The sequence below is a fragment of the Phyllostomus discolor genome, chromosome 7, assembly GCF_004126475.2.
Source record: "Phyllostomus discolor isolate MPI-MPIP mPhyDis1 chromosome 7, mPhyDis1.pri.v3, whole genome shotgun sequence".
Classification (NCBI taxonomy): domain Eukaryota; kingdom Metazoa; phylum Chordata; class Mammalia; order Chiroptera; family Phyllostomidae; genus Phyllostomus; species Phyllostomus discolor.
The window spans coordinates 14996978-15022715 of record NC_040909.2 but is presented as its reverse complement, the minus strand read 5'-3'; the positions used below and the strand labels follow the sequence as shown (position 1 = coordinate 15022715).

The 25738-nt window shown below is 50.3% G+C and overlaps 1 protein-coding gene across 1 annotated transcript in view; it reads left to right on the top strand.

Annotated features, from left to right (window-relative positions):
- CMTM7 (CKLF like MARVEL transmembrane domain containing 7) overlaps positions 1-25364 on the top strand; it is a 45560-nt gene extending 20196 nt beyond the window's left edge. Inside the window, exons 2-5 of the mRNA XM_028518408.2 lie at positions 13848-14021; positions 19989-20087; positions 22779-22860; positions 24457-25364. Of these exons, the coding sequence (XP_028374209.1) occupies positions 13848-14021; positions 19989-20087; positions 22779-22860; positions 24457-24470 (369 nt within the window). The 3' untranslated portion in view covers positions 24471-25364. The remainder of the gene's footprint in view (positions 1-13847; positions 14022-19988; positions 20088-22778; positions 22861-24456) is intronic.
- Positions 25365-25738: the final 374 nt, after the last annotated feature.

Sequence of the window (25738 nt, the reverse complement as noted above, 5' to 3'; positions counted from 1 at the left end):
CAGCCCGCGCTCAATCCACTGAGCTACGCCAGCCAGGGCAGGATGTCCTTTCTTTGTTCCCTGTCTTGGGGGGAAAGCTTGCAGTCTCATCACTGTGTGGTGCTAGCTGGAGACTTTTCTGCAGATATCCTTTATCAAGTTAAGGATGTTTCTTGCTACCCTAGTTTAGTGAAAGTTTTTATCATAAACGGGTATTGAATTTTGTCCAATGCTTTTTCTGCATCAGTTGATACGCATATTTGATTTTACTTCTTTGATGTGTTAATATGGTGCATACATTGATTTCCTTTTTCTTTTTTTTCTTTTTTTCATCCTCACCCAAGGACTTGTTTTCATTGCTTTTAGAGAGAGAGGAAGGGAAAGAGGGAGAGAAACATCAATGTGAGAGAGAAGCATCATTTGGTTGCCTCCCTTATGTACCTAGACTAGGAATCGAACCTGCAGCCTTTCAGTTGCAGGACAATGCTCCAACCAACTGAGCCACACCAGCCAGAGCTACATTGACTTTCAAATGTTGAACCAGCCATGTGTTCCTGGAGTAAATTTTAGTTACTTGCTGTACACTTATATTCTTGTACATATTGTCGGATTCAATATGCTAATATGTTGTTGAGCATTTTCGATAGTCTGAAAAGAGTTTATCCATTGGCTGGCCAAGGACCCAGCCCACTTCCTGCCCTTCCCTTTGAGGCATTCACATGAGAGTTTAGTGTGGATTATTCTGAATCCTTCTCTCTCTTTCCTCTCCCCAGGGTGGCTGTTCTTTTTGGCTTTACCTGTTTCTCACTTCTCACATGTTAGAAAACCATAAAGTTAGGAAACTCGGGACAGGAACAGGAGCTAGACGCAGGTTGATTCCTCCTACCTTACCGATGCCCTGCCCATGCCTCTAGGAGGACAGTGAGTTCCTATCGGATTTATCTGAGGGGTCCAGTTCCCCGGGAGCAGGTGCACAAGAAGAGGCTTTGTTTGGGATGAACCTTTGTGCAGGTCTTCCCAGCCTCCTGCACAGGCATCCAGGCCAGGGCAGAAGCAGGGCAGCTTCCTGGGGCCTGAAAGGCCCTCTTTGTCTTCCCAGCAGGCAGCAAGGAGGCCCCAGGGTGACCCTGCAGGTCGGGTGAGGGGAAGTGCAGGGAGCGCCCGGGCTCTGGCCTTACCAGGTTATTTTTAATAAGCGAAGGCCAAGGGAGTGGGGAACTTTCTGAAGGGAGGTCTTTGTTTTTATTGGCACTCTCTCGGGTGACTCAGAAGTGCGAGGGCAAAGGGAGAACTCGGCCTCAGAGAAGGGCCCACCTGTGGAATGACTTCCCCGGACCTGGGGGCGGGAGTCAGGTTACAGTGATCGAGGCGCCTTTGAACTGAGGACCAGGTAGCTGTAGGAGGGAGGGAGAACTCGTTCTTATCTGTGTGAAGGGAGTGGTTCAGCCTGGCTGGCTTTCTGCTCCCCAGCAGCAAGGCCGCCCTGGTCCCGCCCTGGTCCCGTCTGGGAGCTGTTCTCCAGAACTGGGTCAGAGAGCAGGAGAGGGGGACCCCTAATGGCCTGCGGCAGGGGCGCGGCCCGGTGCATTTTTCTGTTGGTGGTTTTGTGTGTGGAAACGTCTGGACACGTGGAATTGCCAGCTCATGTTGAGCAAGCTGTCAGCAGTCTGAGGAATGGGAGGCAGTTACTTCCCTACAGAGGAGGGGGAGTGTCCTGTTGGTCCTGCCAGCTGCTGCCCGGGGCCTTGTTGGGTGGGGGAAGGGTCTGCTCCCCACATCACCCAGCAGCCTGGATTCCCGGAGGCTACCCTGGGACACCCATGCCACCTGCTGCCATCTTCCCCCACACCCCGCTCCTCTGCCCACTCGTTACCCTTTAGGACAGGGCCTGCGTCTAAGCCGTCCTTATACTGTGCTCACCTCCTGGCGACAACTCAGTGCACTGAGAGGAAGAGTCACTGTTTTAAGTGCTGCCCTGGGCACAGAGCTGCGCAAACCTCACCCCACGCCCCTCTCCCCGGCACTCCTCCGAAAGGAGTTTTAATACCTAACGTTTGTTGAGCATTTACTAAAGCAGTGCCAGGCCATTCTCCATGTTTTGCCCAAATCAGTTCATTTAATCCCGGTATCCACTCTGTGGTGGGTTTTGTTATTATCCCATTTTAAAGGTGAGGACACGGAGGCCCGGGGAGGTTCACTGGCCCACTTGTCACTGTGTTTGTGAAATGACTGTGTAACCAACAGGGGTCGAGAGCCGCACCTTGTGCTCCATTCAGCCTTCCCCACTCTGATTGGAGGCCAGCCTCCGGCCAACAGTCAGACTTCCCTGTCTGCCCCCCACCAGGCGCCCTGTGGCAAGCACGCATCCCCTGCACTGCTGTGGTTTTCCATCAGTGACACATGCTTACCAGCCCTTAATGGTTCCTGTGTGCTTGCTTTGTCATTTTTTATTCCAGACTGATTTCTTCTTCCCCAGGCCAGCACTGGCTTGGCATTATGCTGCTTGGGTTTTAATCAAGGCATCCCTTACCCACATTCTTAAAGTCAACAGGCGCTGACTTCTGGCAAGTGCCCAGGGCTGGTTGCCAGGCTTCCTGCTGAGACCGGCCCTACTGCCTCTCCTTATGTGTGTTTCCCCAGGACAGTGGCTGACGTACTGAGCAGCGCCACTATTCCTTGTGCGTCGGGGTTTCCTTAGGATTGCCTTTGGCAAAATGGAGAGCAGTATCACCTTGTGCTACCTCCTGAGTACAGGGCTAGGAATGTGGTTGCTACTCAATAAATAGTCATTGAATAAACAACCTTGTTCTTTCCACTTTAAAAACTAGGGTTGCCTGACTGAGAAACCAGGGAAATTCTGAAAACCAAGGTATCAGTTAGCTTTTGCTGCGTGACAAGTAGGCATACAACAATAAGCATCCATTGTTCACGTGACTGAAGTCGTCTGGGGTAGGCAGGCTCTGGTGATGGTGAACTGGGCTTGCTTCCATGCCTGGGGGGTGGCGTCTGTCATCTGATCTGGGCTGGGATCAGCTGGGGGAACTGGAGTGACTGACTCAGCGCTGTCCGTGTGTCTTTCCTCCTTTTGGGATCCGCAGGCCAGTGACCTGAGTCAAGAAAAGTGGCGAGAAGATGACGTTGCCACAAAGCACACATCAGATGCTGCAAACTCACCACACTCCAAAGAGCCTGCCTGTGCTGCAGCACTATGGAGAGAGTTGCCACGTTTAATGTAAAGCAAATGGAAATGTAGATACAGGTGGTGGTAGGATCCTCTTTTCCAGTGGAGCTTACCAGGAAGCATCAGGGAACGATTCCCCCAAGCTGAGCTGCTCAGAGGTGGGGCCGACAGGATGCGCAGGCAGCTGCTCCTGTGCTCCTGCCCCATCTTGGATCCCATGGCCACGGAGAAGCCCACACCAAGAGCTCTCAGACGTTCCTGGCAGTCATGGGAATTTTCATTTGCCCAAAGCAAGCGCGGAGCCCTCCGGCTCAGTGGTTTTAGCTCCATCAGGCCCCCAAGTCTGCCGAGGAGTCAGCATGAGCGTCCACTCTGTGATACAGGATGGGGGTGGGGCTTCTCAACTCTTCTCCCCCACAGCGGGTTTCATTGTGCAATATTCAGTGACAGTGTTCTCTGAGGCCACATCTGCCTTGCAGCTGAGCCTGCCCCAAGAACAGCCCTGCCGAGGGGACATGTTTCAGACACAGTCCCAGGTGCAGGTCACAGATGTCGGCTCTCGCCCGGGCTCACCCCTGATCTCTGGACAGAACTCAGCTTCTCTATGCAAAGAATCAAAGCATGAAAACCAGAACAATTCATGTGCTACTTTCAAAACAGACCAAGCAGGACCCTTTTTTTGTTTGTTTGTTTAAGTGTTTGCCCCAGGTGCTATGGTTATAGACCAAATCACCATACAATTATGTAAAGCGACCACTTACCACGCTCACAGATTCTGTGGGTCAGGCGTTTGGGCAAGGCGCAGCTAGGAGGGCTTGTCTTTGCCCCACCGGTGACAGGGTCTCAGCTGGGAAGACTTGAAAGCTGGGGCTGTGGGCGGGACGCCTACAGGTGGCCTCTCCGAGTGCTGTGCTTCTTCGTAACGTGGTGGGAGGGTTCTCAGGGTGAGCACTCAAGACAAAGGGCCAGAGGAAGTTGTGTTGAGGTCTTCTGTGACCCAGCCATAGGCACCATGCAATGCCACTTACGCCGTGTTCTAGGCAGCCACCAAGGCTGCCCTGGTTCAAGGGGAGGGGAAATAGAGCCTGCTTCTGGCCGAGGAGCAGCCAGGTTCTAGAAGAGCATGTGAGACTAACAATGTTGCTCTGGCCATTTGGGGAAACCACAGGGGTGCGCCCTGTGGAGAGGGTGGCATGAGGGGGGCTCAGTCCCAGAACAAGTGGCAGCGACTAGAGAGATGGCGTGCCCACCAGCCCTCCCTCAGCGGCCAGACAGGTGCCCCCGCGCCCCTTACAAGTGCCCCTTCTGTTTACAAGGGGACCTGCATGGGTGGCCTGCTGCCTGGAGCCTCAGAGCCCAGAATGAACTGAATGAACTGGAGCAGCTGCCTTGTTTGAGCTTCCTTCCATTTCCCCATCTCAGCGCCAACCAGGTGCTCTCAGAGAGAAGCAAAGTGCATGAATAAACATGCATTTGGGCGAACTGTCGGTTAGAAGGGTGTTTAAGTGGCTGCTTAGCCTCTGGAGGGCAGGAAGGTAAGGGTGTCGGTGAGATTCAGGCAGAGGGAAAGATTAGCGAGGAATTCAGCTGAGGTGTGGTGGGCGGCTAACCTGGGGCTAGGCTGACTTGGGGTTGGCTGGAAGGAATCAGTCTCACCTCAGGGTAAGACTTTTCGCTCCTTTTGTGCTCACGTGGGATCTTTGTTTGGCTTTTAAAATTATACCGTGCGTGCCCACACATTTCAGGGCCTTGTATCTGCTCCCCTTACCCCTCCCTCATTGATCAAAGCAGCTTGGGCATTTTTCCAGTCAATCCCGGGAGAATGTGGCTCCGGAATGTTCCTTCTGTTCTCTGCAGAGTCAGACAAGTTGTGTTCAGCCCACTGCGCACCGTTAGTGTGGAAAGTTGCGGGCACCACCTGTCCACCTGTGGTCCCTCTGAGACACCGGTGTGCTTGACGACACCAGACACACTGTCCCCAAGCTCTGCACTGGTGACTTGTGTGACTAGAACCTCCTCGCTTGGCCTGGCCGTGGTCGGAGTGGGAACTCTTGCGCTTTCCTTCAGGTTATCGGAAGGAACCGAAAATCGTCTCCTGCCCTCGGGGGGAGCCTCATGGCATCACACTACCTGAGTTGCTCATGAAAAGCAACTACTGCTTCGTAATTCTAAAAGTAAAAGTAATTGCCTAACTTCCACTTGCGCCTTTATGGTGGGAGTGATGACTGCAAATCTCAATTCGTTCTTCCCTCTGCTCTCCTTTGCAGCAGTTTAGTTGCTCTCTGAGCTCATTGGGCACAGTGAACCCTCGTGTGCCCCTCGCCCAGCTGCCCAATCCTTGTTGCAGTCTATCCCCACCCACTGAATCACACAGTGTGACCCCGTATTTGAAGAGGGAAAACAATACATGTGAGCTGATGGCTTGGGTGTGAGCTCATCCCTGTGCGACACACTCACTCCTCACTGAGTCGTGGGAGCCAGATAGACCTGGATTTGTTTCTTGGTTCCACCACCAGCCATCTGTGTGGCCTGCCTTGGGCAAGCAGCCTACCCCAGTCCGTTGTCATATCTGAGAACTGGGCAAGACAACCCCTGGCCAGGGTGGGGCTGCTGTGAGGCTGAGACGGGCTAGTGTAGTGTTCAGTAGGGGGTTTTTCCTGCTGATCTCTTGTGGTTCCCATCCACTCCCTGAGCTTGCACACCTCCTGCCCTGCCCTGGCTGGGGCTTTCTGTACCCTCGGGGGTTTCCGTGGCACTGGCCTCAGGACACCTGCCCCTCTCATTCCTCTCCATCCTGTTCACTTTTGCTGACACACATCCAGTGACCAGTGTTGAGCTGGGATGCCCTTCGGAGACACAGCTGCATGGTGAGGGCCACCATTGCCATAGCAACGAGAGGCTGCCCCCAGCAGGCTGCCTGGCTAGGTCCACCCCTCAGCTCCAGACTCCCCGCTCAGACGACTGGTGCAGATCGCTCAAGTTTCTGTCCCTCCGCTCCCTGTTTGCGAAGTGAGGAGAATAATAGCACCTGCAGCGTAGGTTCCTATGAGGATAAAACGGGCAGGTGCACACGTAAAACACTTAGAGCCTGACGCGCAGTGAGCGCTCACGCACGTTGCTGGCGGCCTCTCCTCTTTGGGGTTCCCTGCATTGTCTCCACATTGTCTCAGCACCCTTGGTCCTCTGTGCCCTCCAGGGGCCTCCTGGGGAGGCTGCCGCCTGCAGTCTGTCTCCTCACTTCCACACATGCACAAAGAAATATGTCGTCTCCCATGGATGGCAGTGTGAGAGGCAGAGGCTGCTGCTTTCGTGTTCGTGACACGCAGTCAGCCACTGCAGAGCCCAGGCGGTCAAGTCAGATGCTGAGAGACACACAAGGTAGAGAAACTGTTCAACAAAAATTTACGATTTCAGTTTTGTTCAGTAGAAGCACCAAACCACCAAGCTGGCATGAATGTAGTGTGCCAGGTTGTGGCTTCCCGCCCAGGCTTCCTAAATGTGATCCGACAACCTTTGCCAGTGAGGAGCAGTGACAACGTGGGTGACAGGGTTGTTGCACAGGCAGCCCATCCAGGCTGCATCTGTTGTGAAAAATGCCTTGGGGACAAATGGCCTGAGTGACAAGCAGAAAGTGTTCTGGCTCCATCATGAACTAAGACTCTAGAAGCCCTTCTTACATTACACCCACTCTGGAGAGCCTGAATGCCAGATAGGTGTTTGGCCGACTTTGAAAGGGGTTCCCAGAGTAACTTGCAAAAGTCCTTCATCTTCTACAGGCCAGGCACTGTGCTAGGCCCCTCAGCGATGTTCCCATAACGCACAATCCTCTTCTCAAAGAACTTGAGGCCAGTAAGGGAGAAGATGTGTGTGTGTGTGTGTGTGTGTGTGTGTGTGTGTGTGTGTTTAATGTATTAGAGCATCATGGAGCTGTGGCCGAGGATGGCAGGGTAGCCCCAAGAACGATTCATTCACCCAGTGTTGAATCGAGTGCCCACCATGTGCAGGGCGCGCTGCTGGCAGCAGAGAGTAAGAGTGAAACCCTCGGGTTCCCTGTACTCGCGGAGCTTGCCTTTGAGCTGGGGAGAAGGGTAGCGAACAAGGTAACCAGCAAACACAGAGATATTTAACCAACACAGAGCTAAGCACCGCCGGTTGCCAAGGCACCATCAGGGAGAATACTAGGGACCCTCCTGCAGGGCAGAGCGCACCCGGAGAATCAGAGGCAGCGGAAACAGAGCCTGCAGCCCCTTTGGGCCTCGTTAAATGACTTTTACCTGATTCAAGAGCTTGGGAAACTATTGAAGGGTTTTAAGTTTCAAGGCTTTAAGGAGTTTGAAACTTTTGAAACTTGATGATTGCACTGTGGACAGTGGATTGGAAATGAGCAGGTAGAAGCTGGCATAAAAGTCCACCTTTCAAACCGGTGGGAAAGGCCGTGCTATTCAATGAATGCTGTCAGTACATTCCATTGACGGCTCGGTTAAGTTAGAACTCTGCCGTGTGCTCATGCCATCTACAAAAATAAATCCCACACGCTTAAAAGGATGAAAGTTTTGCTTTGGCTGGGTGGCGCAGTTGGTTGAAGCAATGCCCCATACACCAACAGGTTGCGGGTTCAATCCCCAGTCGGGGCAGATACAGGAAGCAACTGATCCGTGTGTGTGTGTTTCTCTCTCCCCTCCCTTCTCCTCCTGCCCTCCCCCTTCCCCTCTCTCCCTCTTTCTCTCTTTCTAAAATATAAGAGTAAAATATAAGGAGTAAGTATAGCCTTGTGTGAGGATTTAAAACAAAAGAGGTCAAAGTTTTATATGTAAAAAAGGAAATAAACCCCCCTTTTTATGTAGGATGTTCTACCTTGGAGTGGAGAATAAGACACAAAACCCAGAAGCTATAAAAAGTGATGCATAGATTTAACTGCATAAAAAAGTTAAACTTTGGTAAATTCAAAGAAAATGAAAATAATGGCAAATGAGGAATTGAGAGAATTACTTGTAATATGTATGACATGTAATAGGTTAATATTTGGAGTATAAAGAGTTCTTCAATCCATAATAGAAACACAAATGACGGTGAAATAGGCCAAGAATATGAACAGGCAATGACCAATGAACATAAAAGATATTCAACCAACTAGTCATTAGGGAAATGAAGATTGAATAAGAAGACATTGTTTTCATTCTTTTTAAACACTATAATAACCTGGGTTGCAAAATTCCCTATGCAAGGAAACTCATATCTTTTGGGGATAGCATTTTGGCAGCAAACATCAAAGTCTCAAATGTAAATACACTTTCATCCAGTAATTCTACTCCCAAGAATCCTCTAGAAATGTTTGTATATACACACACACACACACAAAGAAGTACATCCCAGAATACTTTTGCCAAATTGCACTTGTAAAAAACTAGAGATGTGATAAACGCCCATTGATAATAGACCATTTAAAGCAGGGGTCTCCACCAGAGGCAGTCCTGCCCCCAGAGGACCTTTGGCAACGTCTGGAGACATTTTTGGTGGTCGCTCCTGGCTGCCGAGCATCCTCGGGGACAGCCCCACCCCGCAGCAGTGCTGAGGCCGAGAAGCACCGTGTCACATAAAGCCGCAGCCAGTGACAAGGGAAAGGGTAGATCTGTAGATATGCCATTGAAGATCTCTGAGACACGTCATAAAAAAATTATTTTACAACTCACTGTGTGATCTCGATGTGCATTTTTTAAACCACTAAGTAATTCCCTCTCCTCCCAGACACAACCACTGTTCACAGCTTCTTACAACTGGCCTTCCAGCGCTATCCCAGCGCGGACAAGCCTGGGCGCTGGTGGTTAGTGTGCTGCAGGTGACCGCGCTGCGTGGTTCGTGATTTGATGCAGAAACCAGGGCATCCGTTACCTGGCTGCTCCGGGCCTGGACCTGAGGCCCCCTGACGCAATGTTTCCTAGATGATTCCCTCTCCCAGGTTTTTCCTTTGGCATTTGTATGTTTGAATACAGGACAAACTGTGTGCTGGGGTGAGGGGGTGGGAAGAAGCTTGCAGCAGAAGCCTGATGCGGTGGGGGGCGGGGGGGTTGGGCAGAGGAAGGAAGCCAGGGTGAGCGTTCTCTCTCCCCGTGGGTGTTCATGAGATCGCACCGGGGCGGTTTCCTGGTGGTGACTCGTGGGGGCTTTCACAGAGGACAGGGTGAATTTGCCTTCCCCCCAGGGGCAGAATTCAGCCAACGCCGGGCACATTGCAAATTCCTCTTCCCGCCTGCCCGCTGTCAGGCAGTCATGTATGGGCCTTCTCGTCTCTCTCTGCAGTTTGCAACCACGAAGTCATGATTCGCATCTCTGACTTTTTGAATAAGCCTGGCTTTCCTCTCTGGCGCTTTTGCAGAAAATCCACTTCGAGTTGGGCCTGAGACTTTTCAATGTCGTCTTCGTCAGTTACCTGCCCTCCTGCAGCCTGTCTCTCTCTCTCAGACTCCTTATTCCAAGGTCAGAATAAAAACCCTTGCGAGAGGGTGGAGTTAGCCAGCTTCCATCCAGCCCAGGGCTCTTAAAACTAAAGGTGTCTGCTGCCACCTGCAGCCAGACACAGGCACACTCCACGGACCGGACTTGGCCGGAGCACAGAGGGAGGGCCAGGCCTGCCGAGCGCATGGGCTGCAGGCAGCAAGCGGCAGGGCCCCCCGCCGCTCTGCCAGCCTCTGCGGTCCAGCTCAGGGGAAGGCGTCTCCCGAACACGGCCTCCTGAGTCTCCTCCAGTGAGTGTCTGTCTTAGACGTCACCACTCCACTTCTCCCTCAGGATGTCGGGGAAGGAGACAATTCCACGCCCCCCCTTTACCCTTATTTGGTGCTTACGGCTTGACTAATAATGAAATAATAAAATTGACACAAGATTAGATTAACGGGAAGAGAAAATTTAAGACTGTGCACGGGAGAACCACAATGTGATACTCGGCTCATACAATGAGGCTCAGTGCTCGAACTGGCCGCCTTTTTGTGCTGAAGTGCCGCTGTAAACTCCTTGACTCAGGCTCTCTGAGTGTCAGTGTAAGCGTGTCTGTCTCAGGCCTCTTGGAGCAGCGGGGACGCCTGTCACTTGGGAGACTGATTTCCTGCAAGCAAGGGGACAAGGGAGGGTCAGGGTGGCCCTCTGGCACCGGCTGGTTATCAAGGAACTTCATTGAAAGTAACCAATATGGCATTGTGGGGCATTTGGGGGTGGCCTGTCTTGGGCCCTAACAAGGTTACCACCTGGCTGAGAGCCTGGCCAAGCTGTCTGGTGCCCAGCTGTGGCGTGTGGACCAGCATGTTTAGTTCCAAAGTTCTCAGGGGACAACCGCTTCTCGCAGGTAACGTCAGCTGGCTTCACCTCCTGTGAAGTTGAACCCCACTGCTCCTCTCACAAAAGCCGCCCCTCCTTTCTGGTAGGAATTCTGACAGTATGGAGTCAGAAGGGGCACAGGTTGGGGACAGGGGGCTGGTTTCTAATCTGAGGTGACTCTAGTGACTCTAAACAGTCCCTTGGGCTGGTCTGTGAGACCAGCTTTGAGCTGAGGGTTCTTGCAACATGACTTTTAATGGGCATCCATGTTCAGTCTTTTATTTTCAACACTCACGGCAGCTCCATGTAAAAGAACAAAACTTGAGAGGAGCTAGCAGGCACCCCGAGAATCAAGTCACTCCTCTGGATGGTATCACACTTCAGTTACTCTAAATAGAACCCCCTCTGTCTTCCCAGAGCCCCCCACTCAACCCTGAGTTCAGAACTCCCACTGGGTCACCTCTGAAGTCAGGGTGTTTGCGGATCTGCGTTTGTAACAGGCAACCAGCGATGTCCCGAGAGGGCCGGCTCGGGGTGGGGAGCCAAAACCCTGGGGCCCTTTTCTCTGCCATCGACTTGTTCCTTGTGCTTCAACTTTCTGGAGGCCCCTGAGCACGGACCTGAATGATTCGGGGGTCTACTGTGTTCTCACAGGTCACCTACTGGCCTTAGAAGAGTTCCTGAAAAGTTTGATGCCAATCAAATCTGTTCTTTGTTGTTGGGTTTGGGGGTTTTTTTTTCAAGTACACTAGCTAAGATGTTGGCTATCTAAACTAGGGATGCAAGAATCCTTGGAATCCAGCCCTGGCTTGTGTAGCTCAGTGGATTGAGCGCAGGCTGCAAACCAAAGTGTCGTAGGTTCCATTCCCAGTCAGGGTACATGCCTGTGTTGCAGGACCCCAGCAACCGCACATTGATGTTTCTCTCTCTCTTTCTCCCTCCCTTCCCTCTCCAAAAAATAAATAAATAAAATCTTAAAAAAAAAAAAGAATCCTCGGAATCCTTGAGCAACATGCATAAGTACACACCCTCTACTATCTAAAAGAGATTTTCCAAAATTGGGCTTTCCCAAAGAGCACATGGTGGGTGGACTCAGGCCAAATGGACAGGATTCGAGAAGGCTGGTGTCGCAAACAAGTTTCCCAGAGAGGTCTGAGGTGGCTTGCGGTAGAGCAGTAACGTGTTCCTGCTGCACAGCACTCAGCCCGGGAGCTCAGAGGGGGAGGCCTGCCCGGGCCCCTTTGGGGCGCTGGGAAATCCCACCTCTCTGTGTCACCAGGAGTAAGAGCTACTCAGTCACAGATGAAGGGCTGTAAAAATTATCCTAAGCTTTGCATGCAATTAGGTGCAGCATTGCTTCTTCACCCAGGAATCGCACCGCCTGCTCCTGGATTACGTGCGTGCTCAGGCAGGCCTTGAATAAAAATGCCCCCCCCCACACCCCCCGCCGAGTATGAGGGGTCTGCAGGCCTGAGAGACCCAGAGGCTCCCCAGACAGATGAGGCCTGGGAGTAGGGGCCAGGGCCAGCACCCCACTCCAGATGAAAGCAAAGCCTCCCCTTGGCGTTAGAATGACCTCAAGGCATGAGTCATTCTACCACCATGGCTGACTGGCTGGAGAGGAACCGAGAAAATGAAAATATGTTGCTCATTAGCAAAGGGAAATACAACGAAGTTGAGAGTCCCTTCTCGTCAGAGCCACACTCTGCTGCTTTGGTCTGTGAAGCAGAGCGTTCTTCATATCTGCTTTAAGCTTCAAGCCGAGAGAAAATTCATTTCTAGCTGTTGACTTATCACTGAGGGGCTTGGTGGTACACTAGAAATTAGAAATGAGGGGCTTTAGAAAACAGAGCAATTTTTTTTTGGCATTGACAACTTTAACCAGCATTAGGCCCACTTTGCGATTTCCTTCTCTTTACGGGCTCATTTTCTACAGAGGGTCCCCGCACAGCAGCACGACGGTTCGGGCCTCGCCGGAGACCAGATGGCTCTCTTTGCAGGGACTGCCCTCAGTGGGGTGTTTAGCAGCACCCGTGGCCTCTCCAACTGTGGGTACCAACAGCATTCCCACCACCGTGTGACAACCCAAAATGTCTCCAGACGTCGCCAAAGAACACAAAATTGCACGTGCGCGTGCACACACACACTTTGGGAATCACCGTTCTATAGGAGAGAGGCAGCATAAAATAACATTTGTCCTAAGAACTTATACGCATGACGCATGGACATGAACAATGGTGGGGAGATGCCTGAGGGAGTAGGGGTGCTGGGTGGAAGGGGGCACAGTGGGAAAAACTCAGGACAACTGTAATAGCATGATCAAAAATAAAATATAATTAAAACAACAAATTAATTTTTGTCCTAAATTAGCTGTGTTTTTAAAATAGGTCTTGAGATTTTTACATACATTTAACACACTTTTAACACCTGTGAGTGAACAGAGGAATTTGTCTCTGAGTGCCCTTCACCGAACTGAGAATCTCTCTACCCTCCTCCACGCTGCCCCCCCCTGGTGTTCATGTGTTGCTGATCATTTCCCTGACCTGTCAACTCAATACTAGACTATTAATGTACTTATTCTTCTCCTTCATTCACTCATTCGCCCCTTCGTGCAACAAGAGACTTAGCGAGTGAGTCCTCGCCACATGCCCAGTGGTGACCAAGCACCACCTTGTCACCAAGATCCCTACACACCTGGTATCACATCCACCTTCCTCAGCTTGTTTGGGACGAGGGCTTCCATTTCAAAAAGACAAAACTGCGTCTGACACAAAGGAGCATGGTCCCTGGAGCCAGACAGACTTAGGTTCAAATACCAGCTCTGCTGCACACAAGCTGGGTAGCCTTGGGCTAATTGTTGCACCTGTGTGCCTCAGTATCTCTGTATGAACAGGGGGGTGATTTCCTCTACCCAGCAGAGTTCTGTGAGGCCTCCATGAGGTCATGTACATCAGGTGTCAGTAAATAGTAATATCGTCTGCCAACAGGTCGGGTGTAACATATGAGTTGCCATCTTTGTGGGTCCAAAACAGTCAGGTATCGGCAGCTTCCTGATGTTCAGCCGCATATGCAAACCCAAGGTGCAGCATCGCAGGACCGTATCTGTGGTCCGTGGAGTCCAGCAAATAAATGGAAGGGTTCTGCTCATCTACTCTCAGGACAAAGCCACTCATGGCCATTCTGAACATTCTCAAACAGGATGTGTTTTAAAAGCTTTTTCTGTAGTACAGAAAATTATATACTTCCAGCCAGTTTGTGAGGAAATAACCTGAATGGTAGCAGTCTCTCCGTTTTCCATTGTTGTTTGTGTTGCTGTGGTTTTGTTGCCGTTTGCTCCCTGGAGGTGCCTTTCTCTTATGGGTCTGTATTTGTGTCTCAGGTCACGCTGCTGATTGCCTTCATCTGCGTGAGCAGCTCTCCGTGGACCTACTACAGTGCCTTCAGATACTTCGAAGTGGTCACCATTTGCAACTTCATCATGATCCTCGCCTTTTACCTGGTCCATCTCTTCCGCCTCTACCGCACGCTCACCTGCATCAGCTGGCCCCTGTCGGTAAGGGAGTGGCCCAGCCCCATTCTCCGTTCTCCTCTCTGGAGTCAGGATGCTCGCGGGGCACAGAGACCCCGTGGCATCCTTCTGGTCTGCCCACCCCGCCTCTCGCACCATCCTTAGCTGCTCCAGCCCTGAATTTCCCGCTGTTTGGGGCACCGTTCTGCCTGGCGTCCCACTGCTTTCTGAAGCTCACCTTCCAGCTCCGAGAGAGCCCTCTGCCTCTCACCCCCATGATTGTTTTCTCCGGTGACAGACAGTGGGCTGTGTGTGTGTGCTGGGAGGAGGAACGTGGAAGGAAGACGGTGATGCGGGTGAAGGGTATTTTTACCGTCGTGAGTGTTGAATGACAAGATGTGGCAGCTAAAATGGACTGGCAGAGTCTGAGGAAAGATGTCAAAGTTGCCAGGGTTTTTTCTTCCCCCTTGATTGTTTTGTAAAAAATAGCTATCATTCATTCACATGCCCTACAATTACCCACTGAGAGTGTAGAATGCACTGGATTTTAGCATATTCCCAGAGCTGTGCATCCGTCACCACAGTCAATTTCAGAACATTCCGTCACCTCAGAAAGAGACTCCACACGCTTTTTCTGTCACCTTCTACCCTTCGTCCCCTCCAGCCCTGACCAGCCACTACTCTACGCTCCGTCTCTGTGAGGTTTCCCATTCCGGACACTCCGTGTAAAGGGAGCCACACGCATGGTCTCCTGTGACTGGTGTCTTTCACTCAGCAGAGTTTTCTGTGGTTTATCTTTGTTGTTGCACGTGTCAGCACTTCAGTCCTTTTCACGGCCAAGTAATAGTCCATTGAACGCTGTTGTACCGCATTTTGTGTATTTATTCGCCGATTATGGACATTTGGGTTGTTTCCGCCTTATGAATGGCGCTGCTGTGAACACGCAGGTGCACGCTTTTCGTATAGACGTGATCCCATTTCGCTTGGGAAGACACCTAAGTGGGGAATTGCTGGGTCACGTGGTGACCGTGTTTGATCATTTGAGGACCTGCGGGACTGCTTGACAAAGCGGTGCATCAGGTCACGGTCCGTGAGCAGCGTGCTCAGGTTCCAGTTTTCCCGCATCCTTGTCAGCACTTTTTACTTTCCACCTTTCAGGTTATAGTCATTCCAGTGAGTGTGAAGTGGTATCTTGTGGTTTTGATGTGTGTTTCTCTCTGGTGATTAATAAACTCAATCCTCTTCCACATGGTTTTTTGTCCATTTGTGTATTTTCTTTCTTTTTTTTTTAAGATTTTATTTATTTATTTTTAGAGAGGGAAGGGAGGGTGAAAGAGAGAGAGAGAGTAAAACATCAATGTGCGGTTGCTGGGGTCCGTGGCCTGCAACACAGGCATGTGCCCTGACTGGGAATTGAACCTGCGATGCTTTGGTTCGCAGCCCACGCTCAATCCACTGAGCTACGCCAGCCAGGGCCATTTGTGTATTTTCTTTGGAGAAATATCTATCAGAGCCTTTGCCCATTCTTTGATCAGGTTGTCTTTTTATTATTGAGTAGTAAGAGTTTTGGTATAGTCTAGTTAAAAGTCCCCCGTCAGAATTATGATTTGCTGATATTTTCTCCCATTCTGCTGGTTGTTTTTCACTTTCTTGATAGTGTTTGTTAAAGCACAAGTTTTAAATTTGGATTAAATCTATATTATGTATTTTTGTTATTGTTGCTTGTGTTTGGGGTATATCTAAAAGCCATTGCCAAATTCAAGACTGGGAAGATTTACCTCTAAATTTTATTCTCAAGTTTCATTGTTTTAGCTCTTACCTTCAGATATTTGATCTATTTTGAGTCGATTTTTGCATAGAGTGTGAGGTGAGGATTCAGCTTCATTTTCGGCATCTGAATATCCAGTTGTCCCATCACTATCTGTTGGGAAGACTATCCTTCCCCCATTGAATGCCTTGGCCCCCTTGGTGAAAATTACTCGGCCATAAACACATGGATTTATTTCTGGACTCAATTCCATTGTGCTGATCTTACTACACTATCTAGATTACTGTAAAACTTGTCAGTTTTGAAATTAAGAAGTGTGACTCTTTCTGTTTCTTCTTCTTTATCAGGGTTGTATTGGATTTTGGCAACTTTACATGAAGTTTAGAATCAGCTTTTCAGTTTCTACAATGAAGTCAGCTGAGGTTCTAATAGGAATTACAGCGAATCAATTCAGAGAGGGTTACCACCTCACAATAATAAATCTTGTGATTCATTTGTAATGGGAGGTTTTCAATTTATTTAGATCTTCTAATGTTTCCTTCAACAATATTTTAGAGTTTTCAGAGTATACACACCTTAGTTTTTGATGCTATTTCCACTGTAATTATTTTCTTAATTTCTTTTTTGGATTGTTTTTTGCAAATGGATAGAAATACCATTAATTTTTCTATGTTGATCTGATGTTCTCAACTTTGCTGAACTCATTTATTAATCTAATAGATTGTTAGTGGATTCCTTGAGGTCTGCTGTATGCAAGATTGTGCCACCTGTAAGTAGAGATAGTTTTACAGTCCCTTCCAGTCTGGATGCCTTTTCTTTTATTTTCTTGCCTTATTGCAAGAAATTAGTTGAATGTGGAATGAAAGTGGCAAGAGTAGACAGCATTATAATTCTTTCTGATTTTAGAAGGAAAGCAGTCCATCTTCCATTGTGAAATATGATGTTAGCTGTGGCTTTATGTAGATGCTGTTTATCAGAACGAAGAAATTACCTTCCAGTCCTACTTTGTGGGGAGTCTTTTATCATGAAAGGGTGTTACATGTTGTCCAATGCTTTTTCTTCATCTGTTGAGATAATCATATGAGTTTTCCCCCCTTTATAGTCTATTACTATGTTGTATTACATTGATTTTAATGTGTGGAACCACGCATGCACTCCTGAGATAAATTCTGTTTGATCGTAGTGTAAAAGTGAGTTTACGTGTAGCTGGGTTTGGTCTGCTAGTATTTTGCTCAGGATTTTCACATTTGCACTCATAAGAGAGATTGTTCTCTCCTGACATCCGTGTCTCATTTTGTTATCAGGGTAATACTAGCCTCATAGAGTGATTTGGGAAGTGGTCCCTCATCTTACTTTTAGAAGAGTTTGTGAAGAGTCGGTAAGCCATGTGGACTTGGACTTTTCTTGTGGATGATTTTTTTTCATTATTAACTCAAATTCTACTTGTTTATGCACGGCCAGGCACAAATAACATCCCTTTTTATTACAAAATCATAAACACGTCATTCTGTAACATAACAATATCACACTCAAGCACACCGTATGCCATTTTAGGTGAAATGTTCAAATTAAAACTATAAGTTATTATACCCATTCTATTAGCCCACCAACCACGCTCAGGCAGGCGTTACTTCTGCCGGGCCCTGTAGACTCATTCAGATTGTCTGCTTGTGCTCGAGTCACTTTCAGTAGTCGCTTCCCTGGGCTATGTTCGTCTTCGCTGAGTTACCTAATTTTGGCCTGCGGTGGTTGACAGTATTCCTTTAACATCCTTTTTATTTCTGTAAGATCAGTAGTGACGTCCCCTCTTTCATTTCCAGTGTTGGTTATCTGAGTCTTTTCTCTCTTTTGTTAGTGTTTAATTTTTTTCTTGGTCAGTCTAGCTAAAGGTTTGTCTTCTGTTGATCTCTTCAAAGACACCAGCTGTTGGTTTCATTGACTTTCTCTATTGTTTTTCTGTTCTCTGTCTGGTGTGTTGCTGCTCCAGTCTTTGTTTCCTTCTTTCTGCTTGCTTTAGGGTCGGTTTGCTCTTCTTTTCCAGTGTCTTAAGGTGAAGGTTAGGTTGCTGATTTGAAACCTTTCTTCTTTTGTAATATGTGCATTTAGAGCTATAACTGTCTCTCTGAGCACTGCTTCGGTTGCTTCCGTAATTTTGGTATGTTGTATGTTCCTTTTCATTCATCTCCAGGTTTTTTCTAGCTTCCCTTGTGATTTCCTCTTTGACCCATTAATTAGTTAGGAAGGTGTTGCTTAATTTCTACGGATTTGTGAGTTTCACAAATTCCTATCTGCTATTGATTTCTAATTTTATTCCATTGTAGTTGGAAAACATACTTCAAATTATTTAAATCCTTCTGCATTTATTGAGGGTTGGTTTATGGTTTGGCATATGGTCTATGCTGGAGAATGTTTTATGTGAGTTGGAGAAGAATGTATATTCCCCTTTTGTTGGATAGAATGTCTCATAGATACCTGTTGGGCCCAGTTGTTTCATAGTATTGTTCGAGTCTTCTATTTCCTTGTTGGTCTTCTCCCTAGTTGTTCTAAACACTGTTGAAAGGGGGGCATTGAAGCCTCCAACTATTATTTTTGAATTATCTATTTCTCCTTTCATTTCTTTGAGTTTTTGCTTCCTGCATTTTGTTGCTCTGTTATTAGGTGCATATATGTGTATAATTGTTATAGTTTCCTGGTATATGGACATTTTCATCATTATAAAACGCCTTTTTTTAAATCTCCGGTAATATTTTTTTGTTTTCAAATCTATTTTGTCTGGTACAACTATGGCCGTTCTACCTTTCTTCTGGCTGCTATTTGAATGCTGTATCTTTTTCATCCTTCTACTTTCAATCTACCTATATGCTTCAGTATAAAGTGTGTCTCCTACAGAAAACAAATAGTTGGATCTCTTTTCAAAACCTAGTCTGACAACCTCGGCTTCGTGACTGAATTGTCGAATCATTCACCTTTACCGCTATGACCCACTATCTTATTTTAAGAGAAATTTCTTTTGGCTTCCTAAGGTGTAAGGCCCCTTTCATAGTTCTGACAACTTTTTGCTTCTTTGGAGGACAAGCTCCTCTGGGCCTCCCTGATGCTGACAATGAGCAAGCGAAGGAGAGAGTAAAGGCCAGGGGGCCAGAACAAGGGTGGGCTGAAGGGGGAACAAATGTTGGAAGGGTAAATTCAGCCACGCATTTTTCAGCCGAGCACCATTTAGGCGCCTTCCATTCAGGCCTCTCTCGAGTTGTCGTCCCCGTCCCGGGTCACAGTCCTCTGCCCTGGCGTGTGGGGCCCTGGGAGGTGGGGAGCATTCAGTCACCGATCTGCTCTTCTTCCGAGTTTCTGTGGGCTGCTTTGCGACGTCCTTGTCTAGCGGCCAAGGGAGAAATCGGGGTCTTTGATTGCACAGCTCTGGCAGGGACTGCAGCTTGAAAGCGGGACGCTGTCCCACGTTTAATAGCCACCTGCCCCGATGGGCAGAACTCCATGCAGGAGTGATTTCTGCATTCTCATCAAAGGCTGAAAATGGATACTCTCTGGATTCAGAGTGAATGCTGCGAATGGCCCTAAACCCCATTCTGCTCTGATCTGGTATTCCCTGGGGAGGAGGAAGGATGAGGTGCAAGTATTTCCACGTCACTGAAGGGCATCCTAATCCCGGAGAGTGCATGGGGTGGACGCGGATGGTGGGCCAAGGGGAGGAGCAAAGGCAGAGTCCATCCTGCCTGTAGACTCAGCGGCAGAGCTTGGCCTGAGGCACATTTCCGGAGAGAGAGCCAGCTCCCGGCACACAGCCACGCACGAAACGTTCTCTGGAGCAGAGGCAAAAGGCACCCATCTCTTCAGGGAACTTGGCTCCTGAGGGCTGAGGCTTTGTTTAAATTCTCCAGCCAGGAGTTGGGAGAAGCTTGTTTGCTTTGGGCAGCTTTGGCCAGAGATCAAGGTAGTGTCTACAAACCGATCTCAGGAGTGCAGCAGCCCTTCGTGGTTACATCTGCTCACACGAGATGCCACCCTGTCCTTTTGTCCCCTTCCTCCCTGCCCACCTGACATCTTTTCTCTCTTGCTTGGCCTTGGCCTCATCCTGGCCAGCCTTACGCACTCATCGCCTGTGAGCCACACTGCTCCTGTCGGGGTGTTACACGCCCCCCGCTTCTGTTCCTCTCTCCTGACAACCGGTTGCCCCTCAGAACCAGGAGTGGACCTCCCAACCCACCGCCCTGCTCTGTTTCTGCCCCCAGGAACTTCTGCACTATTTAATCGGTACCCTGCTCCTCCTCATCGCGTCCATCGTGGCGGCCTCCAAGAGTTACAACCAGAGCGAGCTGATAGCCGCAGCGGTGAGGACCTTGCTGGGGAGTTGGGGAGCCTTCAGCAATGAATGCATGTTTTGAACGCTCATTTTCTTCCTGATGGGGGCAGCCAAGGGATTGTTTTCTGGGGCTTTTCTCCTATAGAATCGGTACCCACCTTGATCCAGCCAGCTCAGCCTCCAAAGAGCCTTAAACTCGGGCCCCCAGCGGAGGGTCTCAGGAGGTGAATCATCAGGGCTGTTGGCAAACAAAAGGGCCCCGGCAGCCCCCAGCCTCTCTCTTGCAGCCACTACTTAAGCCACGTGGTGAGGAGGTGTTCAGTCACATGCCTGTTGTGGCCATGTGCTCGTGGCTGCCTCAGCCCCACACAGAGAAAGATTCTGGAACCTCCTTTGGGCTCAGGGGAACAGTGCGGGGATCAGTCAGTGACATCAGCCATTAGTCCTAGCTTTGCCAAACCTCATTCTTAGCGGTAGGCAGGCCAGGAAGTAACCCTCCTATACGTTTCAGAGGGGGAAATTGACCAATCCGATAGCCTGAGTAGAAGAAGCATGGAAATGTGCAAAACTACGGTGCTGTGGGAGCTTTTTTCATGTATCACACATATACAAACACGTGTATACATATGTGTACACCATTGTTTTTAAAAGATTTATAGATGCCTGTCATCTGATTTCCGATTTAGCAAATTGTTTACAGGTTGGTGGCTTGAAGGACAGCTCTGATTTGCCTCATTAAGAAGCAGGCAGGATATTTCCAGGTGTTTGAGAGAAGCTGTCTGTATGCCGGTCACCCTTTCACGCACCAGCTCTCCAGGCCTTCAGCTCAGAGTGGGGCTGTGCCTGGAATTCCACCGAGGGGCAGAGTCTGCCCTCTACCGGTTGGCGTGGGGCAGAGGTCACTCCCCTAACTGCCCTTTAAGTGCCCCCCGCAGCCCACCCATCCACCTACCCACCTTGCACCCCTGCAAATCCCCACTTCGTCCAGTCTCCAAGGAGAGATGCGGTTACCAGCCACAGGTTACCGCCTGCCTGGCTGCAGACGGCTGATGGGGGGGGGGGGTACAAAGAGGAAGACGTGTGCCCACTGTTTCGAGACCACATTGGGGGGTTCCCACTGGGTTTTATGATTCCAGCTGCACATAATGGTGTTGGCCCTGGAATCCCAAAAACCCCGTTTACCATACACCATCGGGGTCCCTGGGGAAGCCAGAGAAATAAAACAATAGGATCCTTTGCTTATGAGAAAGTGGTGATCCAACTCAGGAGTCAAGGCGAGGCACGTGAAACAATTAGCAGACAAGGCATTGTCGTCCAGAACAGCATTCTGTAGCAGCGTAATAAACTGTTCAATTATGCAGTGCAGACAGTTGGAGACCGGGATGGTATATAATGTGCTAATTGTGCAGAACAGACAATGAGAGGCCCGAATAGGCTTTAATAGGCTAATTATGCGGTGCAGACAATCAGTACAAAAGGAGCCAGGCAAACGGACCTCGGGAAGGGGAGGTAGGTGTGGGCCTGTGGGGGCAGCTACTCACTGCAAACCAGCAGGCAGGCTCGCAAAGAAAACAGAACCTTGAAAATCCTGCCCTTCGTCCTGGGCCGTTCCTCCTGGATGTCACCAGCGGTTTCGGCTGGGCACTCAGGGGCAGCACAGAGACCCTGAGGCTTTTCGCAAGGCTCAGAACACCTGGGCAACACGTGGAGCGGAGTGTGCGCTCCGGAGCCACGCTCCCGGGGCTCCGCTCCCAGGGCTGGCCTTGCTGTCTCTGTGGCCCTGGGCAGAACCCTTGACCTCCTGTCCCCCCGTTTCTTCAGTTGTAAAATGAGGGGCTGGGAGGGTTAGCAGGAGGGCTGCCACCTGGCAGCACTGTGAGGGTTAAAGGAATTAACACACCTGAGGATTAGAAGACTGGTGGGTACATAGTAAGTGCTCAGTAAATTTTAGCTACACAGCTGCCAGGTTTGTTCAGCAGTCAGGAAAATGACTCCAGACTTTGAAGTTCCACCCAGGACACCAGAGCGAGGGCCTCTTCTTCTCAGGACTCCCTGTCCCTCACCCACAGACAAGGAAGTTGGACAGGGCGAGGTCCTCACACTTGAGCACGGGGTGGACCCCCCAGGAAGGAAAGAGGCGCTGCCTGAACTTGTTTTAGTCTCATATTATTTAACTATGTGCAAATGTGAGGCTAGAGGGCAAGGCCTCCGTGCCTGGCTCTGACACAGCTATAAAGCTAGACCAGAACCATAATGCATGCAATGCAAACAGTGCTACCACACTGATTAAGCCCAACTGAACATTAAAAGTTTAAAACTCAGATGAAAATGTACAACTCTGCCTTCTGTTTCATTAGCCCAGGATAAGGAAAGTACAGTGGCTTGGCCCCAGCTCAGTTGAAACATGAACTTGAACATGGGCACTGAAGTTGCCCAGAGCGAGAAGAGCCGAGGGGTGGAGGCCTAGAGGCCTGGCTGCCAGGCCTGACCTGGGTCCCAGTGGGGGGCACCTGGGGCCAGGGCCTCATCTCCACACCTGAGAAAGAGCGCAGAGTTTGGGTCCACACCTGAGAGAGAGCGCAGAGTTTGGGTCGGGCAATTCCGCAAGCAAGCTCCCCGCCGGCCACAGTCAAGGCAGGGAGCTAGCACAGAGACGAGAGGCAGACTGCCCGAGCGGTGGCCCTCAGTCTGGGAACTCCCTCTCTTTCCCCCCATGCAGATCTTTGGTTTCTTGGCCACCTTCCTCTGCCTGGCGAGCGTGTGGCTGTCCTACAAGATCTCTTGTGTGACCCAGTCAGCAGGTGAGTCCTGGTCGTGTGAACACAGATGGTCTCTGACAGGTCCCTGTGCTCAGGGACAGCAGGGCAGCCTGCTCCTTTGAAGTAGAGAGGAGCCTGCTATGGAGGAGGCTGAGGGCGCACAGCAGCCCAGGGGGACCAACGTAACACAGGACCCTTTGCCCTCTCGACCTGTCCCACGTCCTGGTCCCCGCCCCCGCCCCGAAAAGCCCTGAAGTTTCTGATGGGGAAGCATTTTCTTTAAATGTTTCCTAATGACAAAAATAAAATATAGAACACTTAGAATGCAAATAAGACAAAAAATATTTTAATAAAAATCATCTGTCATCGCACTACCCAGAAATAAAACCTGCTGGGTGTCCTTCCTTCCAGGATTTCCTCTTGGAATGTACAGAGAGATGCGGGGGGGGGGGGGGGGGGGGGGGGCGGGGCTGGGGGGGAGAGAGAGACGCTGCTTTGATTAAAATGATCCGAAATGCCTGTTACTTTGTGACCCGACCTTTTTCTCCTGCTTCGCCATCTCTCAGACATCGTCCCCCGCACTGCAGGTGCTCTTTTCTGTCCTTGACAGCTCTGTGATGTCACATCAAGTCATTGTGTGTCTGTGCCACCGTGCACTTGTCTCCTGTGGGGGGGCACTGTCTCTTGCTGTTGCTGTCGTTTTAATTCTTGGCTACTAAAAAGTGCTGGGATGAACATCCTCATAAATACCTGCACCTGGTATTTTTTCTTTAGACTTTTGCTGAAAGCTTAAACCAGCTATTTTGAATAATCCGCTTTTTTCTTTGATCTCGCACTTCCTTCCTTTGTTCTTTTTCTTCAACACACACACACACACACACACATATGGCAGCATTTGCACGATGCTGCGTGAGTTGCCCTGCAGAAAGGTGGTCACAGCAGAGTCACTGGCAAAGGTGAACAGGACGGGCACCAGTCACGAAGGACCTGGGGGGGTGGGGCTCCATTTGTGAGACCCGTGCAGAAGGGACACGTCTGTGGGGCGGAAAGGAGATGGATGGACGCTTGCCTGGGGCGGGGGGCTGTGGGGCTGTGGGGCTGCCCGCTCACGGGTGTGGGGCTTCCTTCCGAAGCCCTGGGAGTGTTCTGAGAGGGCTGCACAGTTCTGTGAGTGGAGCAAGTGTAGTAAAAGCCATGGGTGAATTTGGTGGTGTGTGAATTCTATGCCAGTAAAGCTGCTTAAGAAAAAATGAAGGATAACCACAGAACGTAAAAAAAAAAAGAACCACACTAACAGGTAATGTCCAGAGGTGGTCAGTCGGTAGATACTGGTGTAAACGTGTTACTTAAACTCGCGGAGGAGCAGCCAAGGGAAACGGAGCTCAGGTAGCTCTGGGGAGAAAGCCGTGCAGGGGGGTGGGGGTGGGCACCGTGTAGGGATGGAAATCCCCTCCACACTATTTCATATTTTGCCTTTTTAGACATGTATTTAAAAAAGAATAAAATAATCCCAGAGACAGTGGGTGTGGGTGGAGGAAGGCAGGGCACCAGGCCGCACGTGGGTCGGCTGCTGGTGTGCGCCTCTGGGGGGTGCCCTGCCCCGGCCGTTGGTCCTCACTCTGCCGTCTCCTTCCCAAGATGCAGCCGTCTGAGGACACCACAGGCTCCGGGTCGCAGGAGGCCCCGCGGGACGTGCGGCCCCGCAGACGGGAGGATCCGTGCGCCGGCGCCTGTAGGAAAGACTTCTGAACCTGTGTCCTGTGCCAAAGTGCCGCCCGGGCTGGGGGGCACAGGAGGGGGCCTTCACCGCCCTCCTGGGCTCTGCCGGAGCTGCCCCCAGCCTCTCCCCGCAGCCTGAAGAGTATCCCTCCCCGCCCCACCCCCCGGGGAAGGAAAAGCAGCCTCCAGGGAAACCCGGCCTCTCAGCTCCCTCCTGCTTCTGAAGCTGCCTCAGGGACCAGTGCGCGCTTCACACAGTGGGGGTGTCTGAATCCTGCATCACTCCCGTCCCTCGTCCCTCATCCCTGGGGGAGTGAAGCTGCCTTAAGTCTCTCCGGAGGAACGAAGCCCTTTCCTAATTTATCTGGCTTGGGAACCCGGTCTTGACGATGCCCTCATGCCCTCGTTCTCACAGCCAGGCGAGCCTCTACAGGCGCTGCGGTCAGCCTGTCCCCAAAGATGAGATCTCGGCCTCCTTTCCCGACTCTGCCTTCGTGACCCGTGTGTGTGTGTCTGTGTGTGTGCGCGAGCGTGTGCGTGTGTGTTTTAAATAAAATATTGATTGACCAATGGCAGAAGGATTTCTTATTAAACCAGGGGAAGGCTGTAAAACCAGGAGTGAAGTGGAGGGGCCCACGAGGCTCGCTGGGGCCCACCCGCCCGCCGGAGGTGAGCCAAGTAAGGGGTGCAGAAGACAGCGGCCTCTCAAGATTTGCATATTTTCAAAGTAAACTGATTTCAAGGGTGGGAACCAGTAACATTCATGCAAGACACACAGCGGGACTCAAAGCAACTCAGGCAGCCTTTAAAAGAAGGAAATTCAAGCCCTGATTCATGCAGCTCGACTAGGTCGGTTGGTTGGGCATCTCCTGCAACGCCATGGGCCGCTGGTCTGATTCCCGGTCAGGGCACACGCCTGGGTTGGGGTTTGGCCCCCCGGTCATGGGGTGTTCGTGAGGCAACTGACTGGTTGTTTCCCTCTCTTCCTGCCTGTCCCTCTCTAAAATAAATAAGGTCTTTTTTTTTTTTAAAAAAAGGAACTTCTGCCGCATGCTGCCACATGCATGAACTCTGAAGACACTGTTCAATGAATGAACGCAGACACAAAGCAACGAATGCTGTGTGATTCCCCTTACATGAGGGGCCCAGAGGTGTCGGAGGGACAGAAGAGGGTTTAGCGGGGACACTTTCCATCAGGAAG